General features: G+C 47.1%; 1 protein-coding gene across 1 annotated transcript in view; it reads right to left on the bottom strand.

Moving 5' to 3' along the window:
• The window catches only part of STK32B (serine/threonine kinase 32B), a 1,850,878-nt gene that overhangs the window by 361,536 nt on the left and 1,475,125 nt on the right, over positions 1–14,217 (bottom strand). Inside the window, exon 8 of the mRNA XM_085642433.1 lies at positions 3,040–3,156. Coding sequence (XP_085498559.1) covers positions 3,040–3,156 — 117 coding nt within the window. The remainder of the gene's footprint in view (positions 1–3,039; positions 3,157–14,217) is intronic.

The following is a 14,217-nucleotide window of genomic DNA, read 5'->3' as shown; positions in this document are numbered from 1 at the left end:
TAGTTTTTCTTTCCATCCTCTCCCTTCAAGGACCAGTGTGCTTAGAGAAGACATTGGGGCGTAGCATACAGTGGTCCACAAAACTGGTGGTATGTTCGATGAGCATTCAGAAAGTGGACACTGTCTAACATGAACAGCTTTCACTTTGTGAATGGCTTCCACCTCTTTTAAGAGGTCGGAATGGAAGCAACGGTTTGTGACTGCAATTGCAGTCATAATCCATTTATGCCATTTGTTAGACCTGTCATCCTTGGTGTGGTCTTCAATCATACCTTTTTTCTTCACCTCTCCTATTTTCTGAATTTCGCTTTTGTTGACCTTAGGTCTCTGTGCACTCTGCCACTGCTGTGATCTTCATAAAACATGATACAATTGGTGTACATCTTATTGGCATATTTATTTACTTGTACGTCCCTAGAATATGGTACTACCTGTGCCCAGGTCATGTAAATTAAATGGCACCAGTGGACCAGCAGCACTCATTGTCCCACCCTTTTAAGTAGCCCTTGAAAACATGTCACAGGCCTGCCATTGCAACGTGTGAAGCAGTTCAAAAACTGACATTTTTACCTGGCAAAATAAACCTTTTGCCAGGCCTATACCTTCCTTTTTAAACCATATGCCATCCCTAAGGCAGGCCCTAAACAGCCAAAAGAGCAGGGTGTGATGTATTTATAAAGTAGGACATGTGTGTTTAGGTTTTACATGTCCTGGTAGTGAAAAACTTCTAAATATGTTTTTCACCACTGTAAGGTCTATATATACCTTATTACATTTAATAAGTACTAATTTTTGATTGCGAACAGATAGGAATGTGAAGTTTGGACACAAAGAAATTGTAATTTAAAATCCTCTTTAATGGTAAAGTCAGATATTAAGTCATAAATCTGAAAATACCACTTTTAGAAAGTTGGCAGTTTTTGTCCTAACTATTTGATACCCAGTGCCTATGTCCTGGATCACATGCCTCTGAATAGTTTAGCTCTTGATCTTTGTATATTTGTCTCATGCAGTCAGACAATGGGGGACTGAGTATTGGCAGGGTGGACCATCCTGCCAGGATGGGTGGGGTGGAGTTTTTTCCTGCCCCTCTTACATTTCAATGGCCTACCTCCAGCACACACAAAAAGGAATCTGACACAAGTCTTTTATCATCCCAGAATTATCTTGAGCCTTGGCAGGGGAAAGGAATAACTTTTCAGAAGCAGATTTGGGGGTAGCCAAGAGGTCACCCTCACTTCAAAGGCTGGCACAAGGTATAAAAATTGAACCTCCTGAACCACTTCTTCAGGACACTCCTGGACCTGTGGACATTACAGAGCAGGACTGCCTTGTTCTCCAGAGGACTGCTCTGCTGCTTGAGGCCTGACTTGTTCCCCAGAGGACTACTCTGCTGCTTGAGGCCTCCCTGCCCTCTGAGAAGGAAGACTGGTCCTTATTCCTTCAACCCAGGCTAACCTGAGCGACTCCAAAGGCTGACCTCTATTCTGAGCTACAGGGGCCTAACAAGCTCCCGAGGTGTCCCTGAAACTGTCAAGCTGACCTCCTTCAACTGGACATACCTAGACTGCAACTGAACCACCTGCCAGAGTCTAGGTGTCCTCTTCCTGATACCAAAAAGATGCCTCCCCAGCTCTAGACCCCTGGCTATCATCAGAGTGCACTTCTCTTCAGGAAAAGGAAAAACCCTGATGTTTTGGGCACTTTATGACTACAAATGGGCCTGGCCATGCCGAGACTCTGCCTCCTTGATGATCACCAACGCAAAGCTCTGGTGAACCAGACTCTTCATGCTACAGAGACTGCCCGAGACAACTGGCAACACAATATCCTCACGTCACGCTACAGAAACAACAGGCTACGATGACCACCAGCGCAAAGCTCTGGTGAATCAGACTCTTTGCACTACAGCAATCGCCAGCGGCAGCTGGCAAGTCGACATCTGCACTCCGCTCTACAGTTACAAAAGTCCACGGTGGCCGCCAATGTGAAGCTCCAGCAATGACCGTCTGTGATGCCCGACCAGATCTTCACACTACAGTGACAACCATCTATGATGCCAGGCCTGCTCTTCGCGTTACAATGATGATCATCCACAGTGCCCCTTCTGCTGCTCACAGCCTTCTCCTCGGCAAATGGACCTCTTTGCGCCAGACTATTAGGAGGTAACGTTTTCTCTGAGACTAACCTGGTCCTTGAATCCTTCCAGCACTTCATCACAGTCGGCTCCATGACATTTGTGATCTCCCCCAGTCTAGCATGACCAGATGACCGTGAGTGGTGCTTTGTGTTGTTAGGCACTATACCAGCCAAAAACTTTGAAATTGCACATCTCTGGTTGTACTGATTGGATTTGACCTGTTTTTGTGTCAGGTTATTAGATAAAATGTACTCTAGTCTGTAAATTGGTTTTGGATTTTTTTTTTTTATGGTGTTGTGTTTTCACTTTATTACTGTTTACAGGTTAATTTGGTGACTTTTGTGATTCACCCTGAAAAGGATTGTGGTTGGTGCTTAAGAAGGGTTTTGACGTCTCTCAACCAATAACCCAATTGCCACCACCAACCAGTGCAACTTGGAAGGAGAAGAGGCATTCTTTGAATTTTCGAGGGGTCTTAAATAGTACTTTGTGAGTTAGAAAGGCTTACCTGACTCACAAAATACCTTTTGCATTTGAAAAGCGCGATATATTGTAGAATGTAAGCTTTGCAACCACAAAATCCCTTTGTGCATCAGGCTCTTCATCTGTTAAATTGTGAATCCCCTCAAAAGATCCCTTTGCCCCATATAGCCTGCAACTTGTAAATAAATTGGAACATTTCCCCATGTTTCCCAAAGGCACACATGCCTGGATTTTTCAGGTGTAGCTTACATGTAAACATGTTTCTGCAATACAGTGTATAAACATGTGTAACAAATGGAAACAAAATGTGTTTGTAGCATGTTGAAATGTAGGCACTGCTTTATATTATTCTGTAGTGAATATCGTAGTCTCCTATGAAGGTATTCAATTAAAATGATCGTGCAATTTTCACTTACCTTTTTTAGTAATTCCACCATGTTCTTGCACCATGTAGAAGAGTAGTGTACTCTTTCGATTTTGAACATGTTTAGAATCTCATCTATTGGCGTTGTTGAATGAATTTCATATGGTCTCTGAAATAAAAGTAGAAACAAAATAAGCAGGCTTATTATTAGCCATAAATCGATTCGTTTCTGATCATGCATTTTAAGGAATTTGTAGGTATCGAGAAGAAGCAGGATAGGGAGAAAATAACAAGTTACGTTGTCCTTGTGAAAAAAAGTCAAAGATAAAAAAGCAACCAAGTTATGGTCTACCTTAGGGGTGACTTAGAAGTATTAAAAGAAGGGTTTAGGCCAGGCAAATGGGTTATTTTGCCAGGGCGAAATGGCTGTTTTCAACATTACACAGGCTGCAACAGGAGGCTTCAGACGTTCTAACACAGCTACTTGGCAGGTGGCACAACACTTGCTGCAGGCCCATTAGTAGTATTCAAATTACATGTCCTGGGTACATGCAGTACCAATTTACTAGAGACTGTACTATACTTTAAAGAGTGAGCACTTTAGTACCGGTTAGCAGTGGTAATTTACACAGAGTCCTAAGGCCCAAAAAATCGAATTTGAGCAAAAACTGGAGAGGAGAAGGCAAAACACATGTGGGAAGACCACCCTAAAGCTTTCAGGTCTAACAGTCATATTTCCCTAAATCAGCTCATAATCAGATTTCAGACCTCTGTCCCCCTCTACTGGGCCAAATTAAATGATCTGCTCACCAGAAGGAAGATCTAGACCCTCCTCATATAATAGAGCCATTACCAGTGCGTGAGTTCCTGGCAAAAGAAGGTGTGGTGATGAAATCTACATCTGTTAGTTAGATTGTCCCACTCCACCTGGGCTGGGATAGGCCAGGCCCTCAGAAACAATGCAAGAGAGCCAGACCTCTGGAGCCAAAGAAAGGAGGGTCTCACTTTGAAGTTCTGATGGAAAGGGATTGAGTCACTGTCACCTTGAGGCAAAGATGAGGATCTTAGGGAAGCTCTTCCCACAGACAACTTGATCTCACCTTCTTGGAATGTTCCTGAAGGCTGCATAGGAGAGTTGCAACAGGATTAAAGGCATAATGTGGCACCATAAGATTGGCCAGGTATCCTTGGCTTCAACTCATTTCCACCCCATTGAATAAAACCTGCACATGGGAGAGACTGATGAGAAGATACTGGACTTGCAAGCGACGATGGCAAAGAAATGCCGAAGAAATAGCCAAAAGAAATAGCCATCTGATACCCCTGCAATGATGGACTTTGGGAATTTGACTCCAGCTGACCTCCAGGACAATGATGGGTCTCTAAAGCCAACAGCCCTGTGCCCCTTATGACCCCTGAAGACATTTATGGACTGACCCTTGACTCAACTGACACATAGGTGCCCTGCAATTGGCTAGGCCGCTTCATGAAGAAAAGAAAGTACATCATAGATAAAAGGGGCCTGATCAGCTGGACCTGAGGAGTGTCCCCCTTGCATGGGCTTTTAGTTTGCATATCCTGTGTGCTGTGGAGGCTGCAGGATGGGCAGGGGCACCACTAATGTTTTGGAAACACTGAGGTTTGCAAGGAGTGCAGGAGCCCCATCAGTAGATATAAGGAAAAATGATTCCCTTTGTCTCCCAGGGGAATTCAGTCATGACCCCCGGAGACAATTTGCTTGGCTTCAATCACTTCTGGAGCTGGAGCTTTATGGTCATCAGCTCTGGAGCATGGGGAACCCTGTTGGTAGCTTCGAAAGTTGCACTAGCAGCATAATAAAAGTTAAAGAAAGCCTCTAAGACACATTTTCTTAACATAATGCTTGATTTGCAATTTGTATGTGTATGTGTATTGAGTGTTGTTTTTGTGTACCAGTGAGCTGGGGTATTAGCCCACACCATCTCCCCTGTGGAGGTGATGGATTACTCTGCTTCCTTACCCTGAGAGAGTCAACTGCTACATTGGGGTACTTGGCTACCAGTAAAAACAAGACATTTGTGGACTTATTACATGTGAAGGACTCACATCCTTCACAACTAATAACCTAATTTCTTGCATTAATCAGTTTCAAGATGCTCTAGTTTTCTTCTCTGGAAATGCAGAATTTCCTGGCGAGTTTGACAACTTTCCACCAGAAAACTGCTGTTTATTCACCTGAGGTCACTGGCTTTTCTGAATGGATGAATAGGGTTGTCAAATACTTTGTGCAGAGAGTAGTGGACAATGGTCTGTTGCTTAAGGAGGTGCTGCAGGTAATGTGGTGGACACACTGCACAACTCCCATAAGTGTGATACTGAAATCATCTTTCCTGTGTCTGAAGGGATGAAGAATGAACACAAAGCTCAGCATGGCCGGGTTGCATTTTAGATGAAGGTGTGTGTACACAAAGACATAAAATGTACCTCCAAAGGTGCAAGTTTAGATATGATCTCAAAATGAGTGTTTGTAAAGGAAAGTGGAAGGCGAACAATGTTTATTTTTTAGGAATCCTGGGAAAGTGAGGAAGGGCAGACCCATGTTCATTGATTTCTGTTCCATTGTAAATGCAAAGAAGAATGTGGTATTGTTGGACACGTGGTTTACATAGAGCATATCAAGGACAGTAAGTGCTCCACTTTCTGTCATGGATTTTTTAACTTTGACACTGGTTCTTGTGCTCGGGATGTGGGAAACGGGAATGACAATATTGATCCAAGTCTGAAAAATTCCAAGATGGATGTTAGGATAGTGCACATATCACTGGTTCTTGAAGCTAAAGGAAACCTTTTTGGTGGAACAACTTTATTAAGCCGCAGTAGCTGTATTGTTGATTCTTTCGGACTATGGGCCAGATGTACTAAAATATTTAGGAGTTGTAAATACTGTGATTCCTAAATCACAGGTTTTGTGACCACTAAATGGCATTTTACTAAGTATTAAACCCATTTTGAATATCGATAAATGGTTACCTAATTGCAAAATAGATGTAGAGATGCATAACAAATCACAATTTGGAAAGATCATTTAAGGGCTTCCCTTCCAAATTGCGATTTGCAAAGTATCAATGATTTGCAAACATGAATTTGGTTGCAAAGCATTGAACAGTTACCAGCTCTCCAAAGAAGGAGTTAAACCATTCACAATGGGGAAGGTGCCTTTACTCTCTATTTAATATGAAATACTTGAATGTCATCTGGAATAGTTATGTGGTAGAGTTCCTGGGTTGCCGGTAAGAGGGATGACTATCCTGCTATATACTGGTGATGCTGTTGCTCTTCCTCTTGTAGAATAATCCATCCTTGTGACCAACTGGAGCATGCACCTATATCTTGAGGAACACTCTTTGTCAGAGGGCATTTTAACCCTCTCTGCTTTAAGTAGGTACATAGCCCAACCCAGGATTATTTATGTAAAAATCATTGGAGTTTAGGGCTTTCATCAGTGGCACTCCCCAGAGCACAGACAAATCTGTCCACACTAAACCACCCGGGTACCCATCCTGACATCGGGCTAAAATCACAACCCCTGCTGAAAGAGAATCATTCTGCCCAGGGGAGGCAAAATTGGAGCTTTACCCCTCTCTCTGCTGGCCCATTGGTCAAAACTCCACTTAAATCCCATTTCTCTCTCATTTTCCACAAAGATATGATAAACATATTTTGGCCTGGCATGGATTGGCAATCAGTGGAATTCTCCCAACCATGGGCATTGAGGACAATTGGAGGTAAGTCAGGTATCCTTGGCTTCAACGCATTTCCACCCCATTGAATAAAACCTGCCATATACACAGGGCCTGTACTTAAAACGCTACTAGCGGGCTGCAGCACTGATTTTGCCACCCACAGAAGTAGCCTTTCAAACCTGTCTCAGGACTGCCACTGCAGTGCCTTTGTATGCAGTTTACTGCCACTTCTAACTGCCATTTAAAGCTACTTGCCAAACTCCCCTTTATTTACATATGTCACCCCTAGGGTAGGCCCTAAGTACCCTAAGGGCAGAGTGCTATGTATGTAAAAGGAAGGACATGTACCATTATATTTTACATGCCCAGGTAGTGACTAAAAGCCAATTTCATTTCTCACTACTGTGAGGCCTACTTCTCTCATAGGCTTGCATTGTGAACTCCTTAATATACTTTAAAGCTGTAATTCCTGATCAGAGAGGAGTAGCCTTTTCATTTTTTATATGTTTGGAATGGTAATGATAAATCCTCCTTACTGGAGGAGTTGGATTTAACATTACTGCTTTAGAAATGCTATTTTTAGAAAGTGGACATTTCTCTGCACTTACTGCACTGTTTGCCTGACAGTGTCTCCAACACATGTCTGGGGTGAGTGCTATACTTTGTGCATTCCCTCCAGACACCCAAAACACAGGAAGGATAGGTGTGTCTGAGTACCCATCTTCATACATCTACATTGTGATGGCCTTGCCTGGGCGGGATGGAAGGGAGGGGCTAACATTTCACTTGAATAGTCAGTGTCCTGTCCACACACAAAGGACTGATTGCCCCCTGTGCTGATAGCCTTGCTGACAGGACTGGGTTGAAAAAGATACTTGTGCACTTCAGAGTTTTGATTTGAAGTCACCCCCACATGAAAGGCATTTTTGGGTATAAGTACTGGGTCTCTGACCCCGTAAATCTAACACTACTGGACTTGTAACTGAAGAACTGCCAGGAGAACTGCTGTGCTTCTTGATGGACTCAACTGAACTGCTCATCCGAAAGGTCTGCTTTTCTGCTTATTGCCCTGCTGCCTACTGCTTTCTGACTTTGCTGATGGAGAGCTAGACTCTGCCTTCACCATAAGTGTGTTCCACGGCTTGTTGGCTTGCCTCCTGTTGCTTGAGACTCAGGGATATCAAAGTCTCTACCCCTGCACCTGTGCCTGGTTCACTGGGAGTAGACCCAGATGCTTGCAACATAGGAAACAATTTGATGAAATGCGAACCCCAATAAAGCCTTGCCATACAGCTCTTGGGGACTGACGCTGGACAACACGAAGCCTTGAAGAGCCTCGCTGCACACCTCGTGGATCTGATGCTGGATGACATGAAGCTGCGCAAAGCCTCGCTGCATAGCATCTGCGAACTGAAAGCAGACGATACCAGGTCTTGCTGCGAAGATTGTTCCCCAGGATCAAAGGTACTGGGTTCTGGGGGTCCAAGTGAGTCCCTGTAGCCAACCCGTACTCCATTGGGGTTGGCCTGAACTTGTGACTTTGTCCCGGTCCGGTATGACCAGATAACCCCCATTCGCACATATTGCTTCTAAGCGCTAGAACTCTTTTTATTCTTTAAAAACGAGTATCTTGACTTCTACTTATTGGATTTTTTGTCATTTTGGTCATGTAATGTTCAAAATATAACAATCTGTTTTTCTAAATCTGTGTGGGGTCTTATTGTGGTGTATTCATTGTGTTGCTGTATGAGTGTGTTGCACACATACTTTGCATATTGCCTCTTTAGATGAGCCTGCCTGCTTTGTGGCAAGCCACCAGATGGTGAGCACAGGTTATCTTTTAGTGTGTATCTAGCTTACCCTAACTAGAGTGGTGGTTCCCGCCTGGCCTGGGTTCATACCTCAGCCAACCAGGAATGCCATTTATAACACTTGTAGATGTCAATATTATGCAAGTTTCTACTCACTTTCCAAGGGGGATGGCTTCAATCATTCAACCTGCACCCTCAGAACCCTCCCTACCTTGAACATTAGAGACCCGGGGAAATTCAGGATGGTGTGACCAGTGTGGATCCCTGCCTGTTGTCTTACCCAGAATACTCTGCAAACATTTAAAGTATGCCAAAAAAACACAACATTTCCAGTCACTTTCTATAGGAGATGATGAAAATATCAAGGTACAATATCAAGTCTCTGGATCAAAATGCATCTATGAAATTCTCTACTAACCTTGAAACTTGTTTAACAGTAGAGATCCTGTGGATCCAAATTGGTGTTACTTGCATATTGTGCATTAAAAACTCCCTAGATCCCTCAGGTGCCAGCACACAGTGAGCCCAAATACCACAGCTTCCCACATTCCAAGCATCAATGTAAATTGAAAGGGGAGCGTGGCTTGCAGGCTGATGGAGGCAGACGCATGAGCTCTGCGCCGGCCCCGTGAATTATCCGAACTAACGACTGTCCCATGCCCGGGAGGTTGACGCGGAGCGCTCCCACGGCAGTGTGGGACTCTGAGGGGCTGATTGCGGCCCTTTTCCGGCCAAATTGAGGTGTGTGGCTGCGGCAGCGGCCGTGAGGGACCGCAGGCCGAGGAAGGCAAGATGGCACCGGCCTGAGTGAGGAACAAGTAGGGGCTGTCCCGTGACCCCGGCTTGGGACACACGGAGTCCAGCGGCTGGGAAGCGAGTGCCTGAGCCTACTATTGCGGCGGCTGTGGCACAGATTGAGATTACCCGAAGCCAGAGTCTGCTGCTCCCTGCGGTGATCCCCTGACAAGATCAGCCGGAGGAGGCGGTGGTGATTGGGCCAAGTGACGGCGATCGTCGCCGACGTACGGCGGTATTTCCTGGCTTGGGCTGGCAGCCCAGCTTACTGCACGGGGGCCCCGTTTGAGGCCCGGCGGTACTGAACGTTGCGGACTGCTCCAGTCGTGGTACGATGCCTCGAAGAGGACATCGCGGCAACCTGCTTTGCTGACTTGAGGTGCGTGAAAGCGGCGGCGGCCCTGCACAGTTATAACCCGCCGTGGGTGAGCTGACGCGGATCGCTGAGGAGAAGATACCAGATCTTTAACGAGGGTTGCGGGCCCGACCGGAGATGATCTGAGTGCGTGGGGGGCTCACTGCTGAAAGCCAAGTGCCTGTATATGCCCCAGCAGCGGAAGAGCAGAGAATGGTGACGGCCTGTGATCCTGCTCCGCTGTTCTTCGTGGTGGGCTCCTTGTGCGATCGCTTTCTGGGGCGGTAGTGGTTAACTCGAAGGACGCTGATCCTGGGGTGTCTTGGGACGGCCTCCTTGCTGCACGGGAGGCCCCCCATCTGAGTCCTGATAGCATCGTGGATGCTCGTGGGTGAGTGTTGCCACACGCACCCTTTGTTGGGCTTCGCATTGGAAATGGTAGGGGCCTTCCATACTGTTACCCATGGGGTCTAATCGCTGCAGCTAAAAGCCTGGGCACTCCAAGAACCCGAGCTGGTTCATTGCGCATAAGCTCCGGTCTACCTAACAATATCATGGGAAGACTGGCGGCCTCCGGGACATTTGGATCTAGTACTGGAACACTGCCTGTTTGTTTGATTGGATTACACTGCGGGCTGGGATTTCCGCTGCCCTTCTGGTCGAGTAGGTGGACTCGAGTGCCCGACAAATCAGTAGTTGTGGGCCCAATAATGCCTTATTATGTATCGATGGGGTGTTAGTGGGAGATTGCTATTGTGAGCGCAACGCTGCAAGTGGGGAGTGCCCTGACCTGAAGACGCAACTCTGATTCATGGCTGTGCTATGGGGAAGCCTAGAGGGAAGCTTCAGACGGCCCCGCCGGATCAAGACGACGTGGGGCAGGAGGAGAAACGACCAACTTCTCCTGAAGGGCAAAGGGACACCGGGGTGCAACAGCAAGTGGCCCGAATACTCCAGGCTATTACTGATAGAAGGGAGGCCCTACATCAGAACATTGCAACAGTGTCGGTGGGCCTAGGGCTGCTGCGGGCCAAGTATGCCAAGTTGGCAAACAGACAGAGTGAAACAGGCCAAAACCTCCCATGCGACTCTGGAGCTGGCGCAGAAGACCATCTCTGATCAGGTAGGAAACGTCACCCACAGACTTTCTGTGCTGAAGAAGAGGGCAGAGGACGCCGAAGGGAGAAATCGGAGGAACAACATCCGAGTTTTGGGCCTTCCAAGGGGAATTGAGGGGTCCAACATGGTCCAGTATCTGGAAGATTGGCTCCGTGACAAGGTAGCGTCGGAGGGGCTGACGCAGTTCTACATGCTGGAAAGGGCTCATCGAGTTCCGGCCCGCCCTCTGGCACCGGGTTGCCCTCCGCGTCCAGTGGTGGCCAAGCTCCTTCACTACAAGGATAGGGATCACCTTCTGCAGACAGCGCGCATGGCCGGGCCATATACGGTGGATAACAGCAAGGTTTCCATCTTTCCGGATTATACGCTGGAGGTACAGAGCCGCCGTGCGTCTTTTCTAGCTGTCAAAAGGGCTCTCCGCGATGAGGGACTTCAGTATTCACTGATGTTTCCGGCCCAATTGCGGATTATCCAGGATGGCACAACGCACTTTTGTGAGGATCCGTCGGAGGCATGGGACTGGCTAGAAACATATAAGACAGGCAAGAGACCAGCTGGGGACACTGGAACTGGTATACCCCTGAGGCGATTGCCACAGCGCCGACGAGGGCCACGGCGGCATCCTGTCGGTTTGAGGGCACCCAGCGCTTCCCAGACAGTGAGGGAGAGGAACGAAGCCCTACGTGCAGTGTCAGACTTGCTCCGGGACCCTGCAAATTTGCTCTATTCTTCACTGGGTCAGTGCTCATGGGTGGGGATTTCAACTCTGTCACGGATGTCCACTTGGATAGATCTCATCCTCCCCTCCCGGACGCACCGACTCATGCTCTTTCAAGGATCAGGCGGGAATGGCAGCATAGATGGGGACTGATAGACACCTGACTGCCCGGGATTATTTGTTCTTTTCTGCCATACACGACCTCCATGTTCGACTTGATGTGATGCTTTGCTCTCCTGACATACATAATGTAGTACAGCATAACGAATACCTAACTAGAACACTATCTGACCATAACCCATTATTAATACGTGTGAATTTATTGCCTGATCGTCCCAAAATTCCAACTTGGCGCTTGAACCCAGACTTGCTGGAAGATCAAGCATTTCACGAAATGGTGGGAACTGGCATTACTGATTATTTTCAGAATAACACTGGTACTGCCTGATCGCTAAAGGTGTAGCAGGACGCTTTCAAAAGTGTGGTATGGGGACATTGCATAACGTATAAGTTGGGAGTGCGTAGAGTGCTATTGCAAGATTTAGAGAGGGTGGATCAAAAGTTGCGGGGCATTGAGAGGGAGAGGCCTGAGCACGAGTAGCGCCCCATGCAGGGAGTGCCGTGGGGCGGTAGGGCGGGGCGGGGGAGGTGCTGGATGGGGGGTAGTAAACTCCGGCTCACGGCCAACTGGAGTAATATAAAGAAATACATAAATAAAACGAATTTCATTGCGCGCTCTGAAACGCATTTGGCTGCTGCGATAGATATTGAAAAGGCTTTTGATAGCTTGGAATGGCCATATTTGTTCCAAGTTATGCAGCAATTTGGATTGGGGGATGGTTTTATAGATTGGACATCTCTTTTGTATAGGCATACCACAGCGCGGGTGAAGACGGGAGTGATGATATCAGACACTTGTTCAGTGGGTTGAGGGACGAGACAGGGTTGTCCCCTTTCTCCACTGCAGTTCGCCCTGGCCAAGGAGCCGCTGGCGGCACGTGCTAGGACGGGCTTGCACTATTCAGGGTTGAGAGTACAAGAGCAAACTCATCATATCGCATTATATGCTAATGATCTCCTTCTGTTTTTGGCAGCTGTAGAGGGTGCCCTTAGTGGCGCGAAGGTTTTATTGGAAGACCTTGGCAAAGTTGCCGGTCTGAAGGTAAATTGGACAAAGACTTGCCTGTTCCCTGCGGCGCTGCAGTCTGGGGGCTGAGAATATACGCAGGAGGTGCGATGGGAGAGACAATGTCTTACGTACCTTGGCACTCGCATATATCACACCCAAACTGACCTATTGGAGGGTAACGTGGGCCATTAGAGCACTTAAGGGTTGTATTGAGTTTTGGGGTACGCTCCCACTCTCGGTAGCTGGACGAGTGGCCATTCTCAAGATGGTAGCGCTCCCCAGACTGTTGTATTATTTCAGAACACTGCCGATTTGGCTCCCAGCATCGGTTTTTAAGCAACACCAGTCAATGATGGTCCGGTTTCTTTGGGCTGGGGGACGACGGAGAGTGGCTCTTAATACGCTAATGTGGCCGCGGTAGGTGGGTGGATTGGCAGTACCTGATTTTGAATTGTATTATTTGGCGGCTCAACAACAGTGGCTTACTCAGGCGGTGGCATGATCGTTCCGAAGTGATGATGATGGGGATAGGAATCAGCTAGCTAGGCAAATGCTTTCCAAACTACTAATGCAATTACCACTCCCAGCCTCTTCTCTGACTCGAGAGATGGGGACGTTTAAGCTCTGCTGGAATAGACGCGCACAAATAGTGGCGGTATGTAGTGCTCTACTGCATGGCGGTAACTGGGCGGCGCTGGGGGACTGGGTGGAGAGGGGGTTGACCACCATAGATCTGTATGAAGATGGCTCCGTGATTCCATATGAGGTATTACAAGACAGATATGAACTGGTTTGAGGAGACTACTTATTACACCTAGCACTCATAACGGCCATCCAGGCGCATTGGAAAATGGGACTCAGGAAACCGCCCACCTCCATGGTTTGTCAGTATGTAGTCCTAGCTGCTGGCACCATCAAGGCAGTTACTTGTTTATATCGCCGAATGACAAATGAGGGACTGACCCCACTAGTAACGCTCCGGCGGCGGTGGGAAGTTGACTTAGGTGATAAAATTCCTGAAAAGGCACGGGCGGGACTGGTGGAACGTGCATGGAAACACACGCTTCCAGCTGATACATTTCTTTATTCTTCATCGAGCATACCTTACACCTGAAAAAATTTATAAATATTTTAATGTGACTTCAGCAATGTGCCCAGTCTGTAGTACGGTAGGAGCGGATTTCTTTCACATGCTGTGGAATTGTCCTCAACTTGGCACATTCTGGGAAGAGGTGGTTGCTCTTTTGCATGCTGTTACAGACAGGGACTTAGATCCCACCATAGGCCTCTGTTTGCTGCACTGGTTCCCCTATACCTCTAGGAATAAGATAACAAGTAGATTTATAGACTTGGGGCTTTTACTGGCGAAAAGGGAAATAACAGCTCACTGGAAGGCCACGAAGGGCCCTAGTTTTCATAGATTGCGTACCTTATTTCTTAAATGGGCAGAATGCGAGGGAACCACGAGACTTCAGCTGGCAACCCGTGCTAAAAGTGATAAGGCGATAGAGCTGGCGAGGTCCTGGGAGGCGCTAGTACACTTGCAGACAACACCTCACACTGACACTGACACTGACTAAG

The sequence above is a fragment of the Triturus cristatus genome, chromosome 2_2 (assembly GCF_964204655.1).
Source record: "Triturus cristatus chromosome 2_2, aTriCri1.1, whole genome shotgun sequence".
In the NCBI taxonomy this organism is placed as follows: Eukaryota; Metazoa; Chordata; class Amphibia; order Caudata; family Salamandridae; genus Triturus; species Triturus cristatus.
Note: the sequence above shows the minus strand (reverse complement) of the source record. Positions and strands in the feature narration are given on the sequence as shown.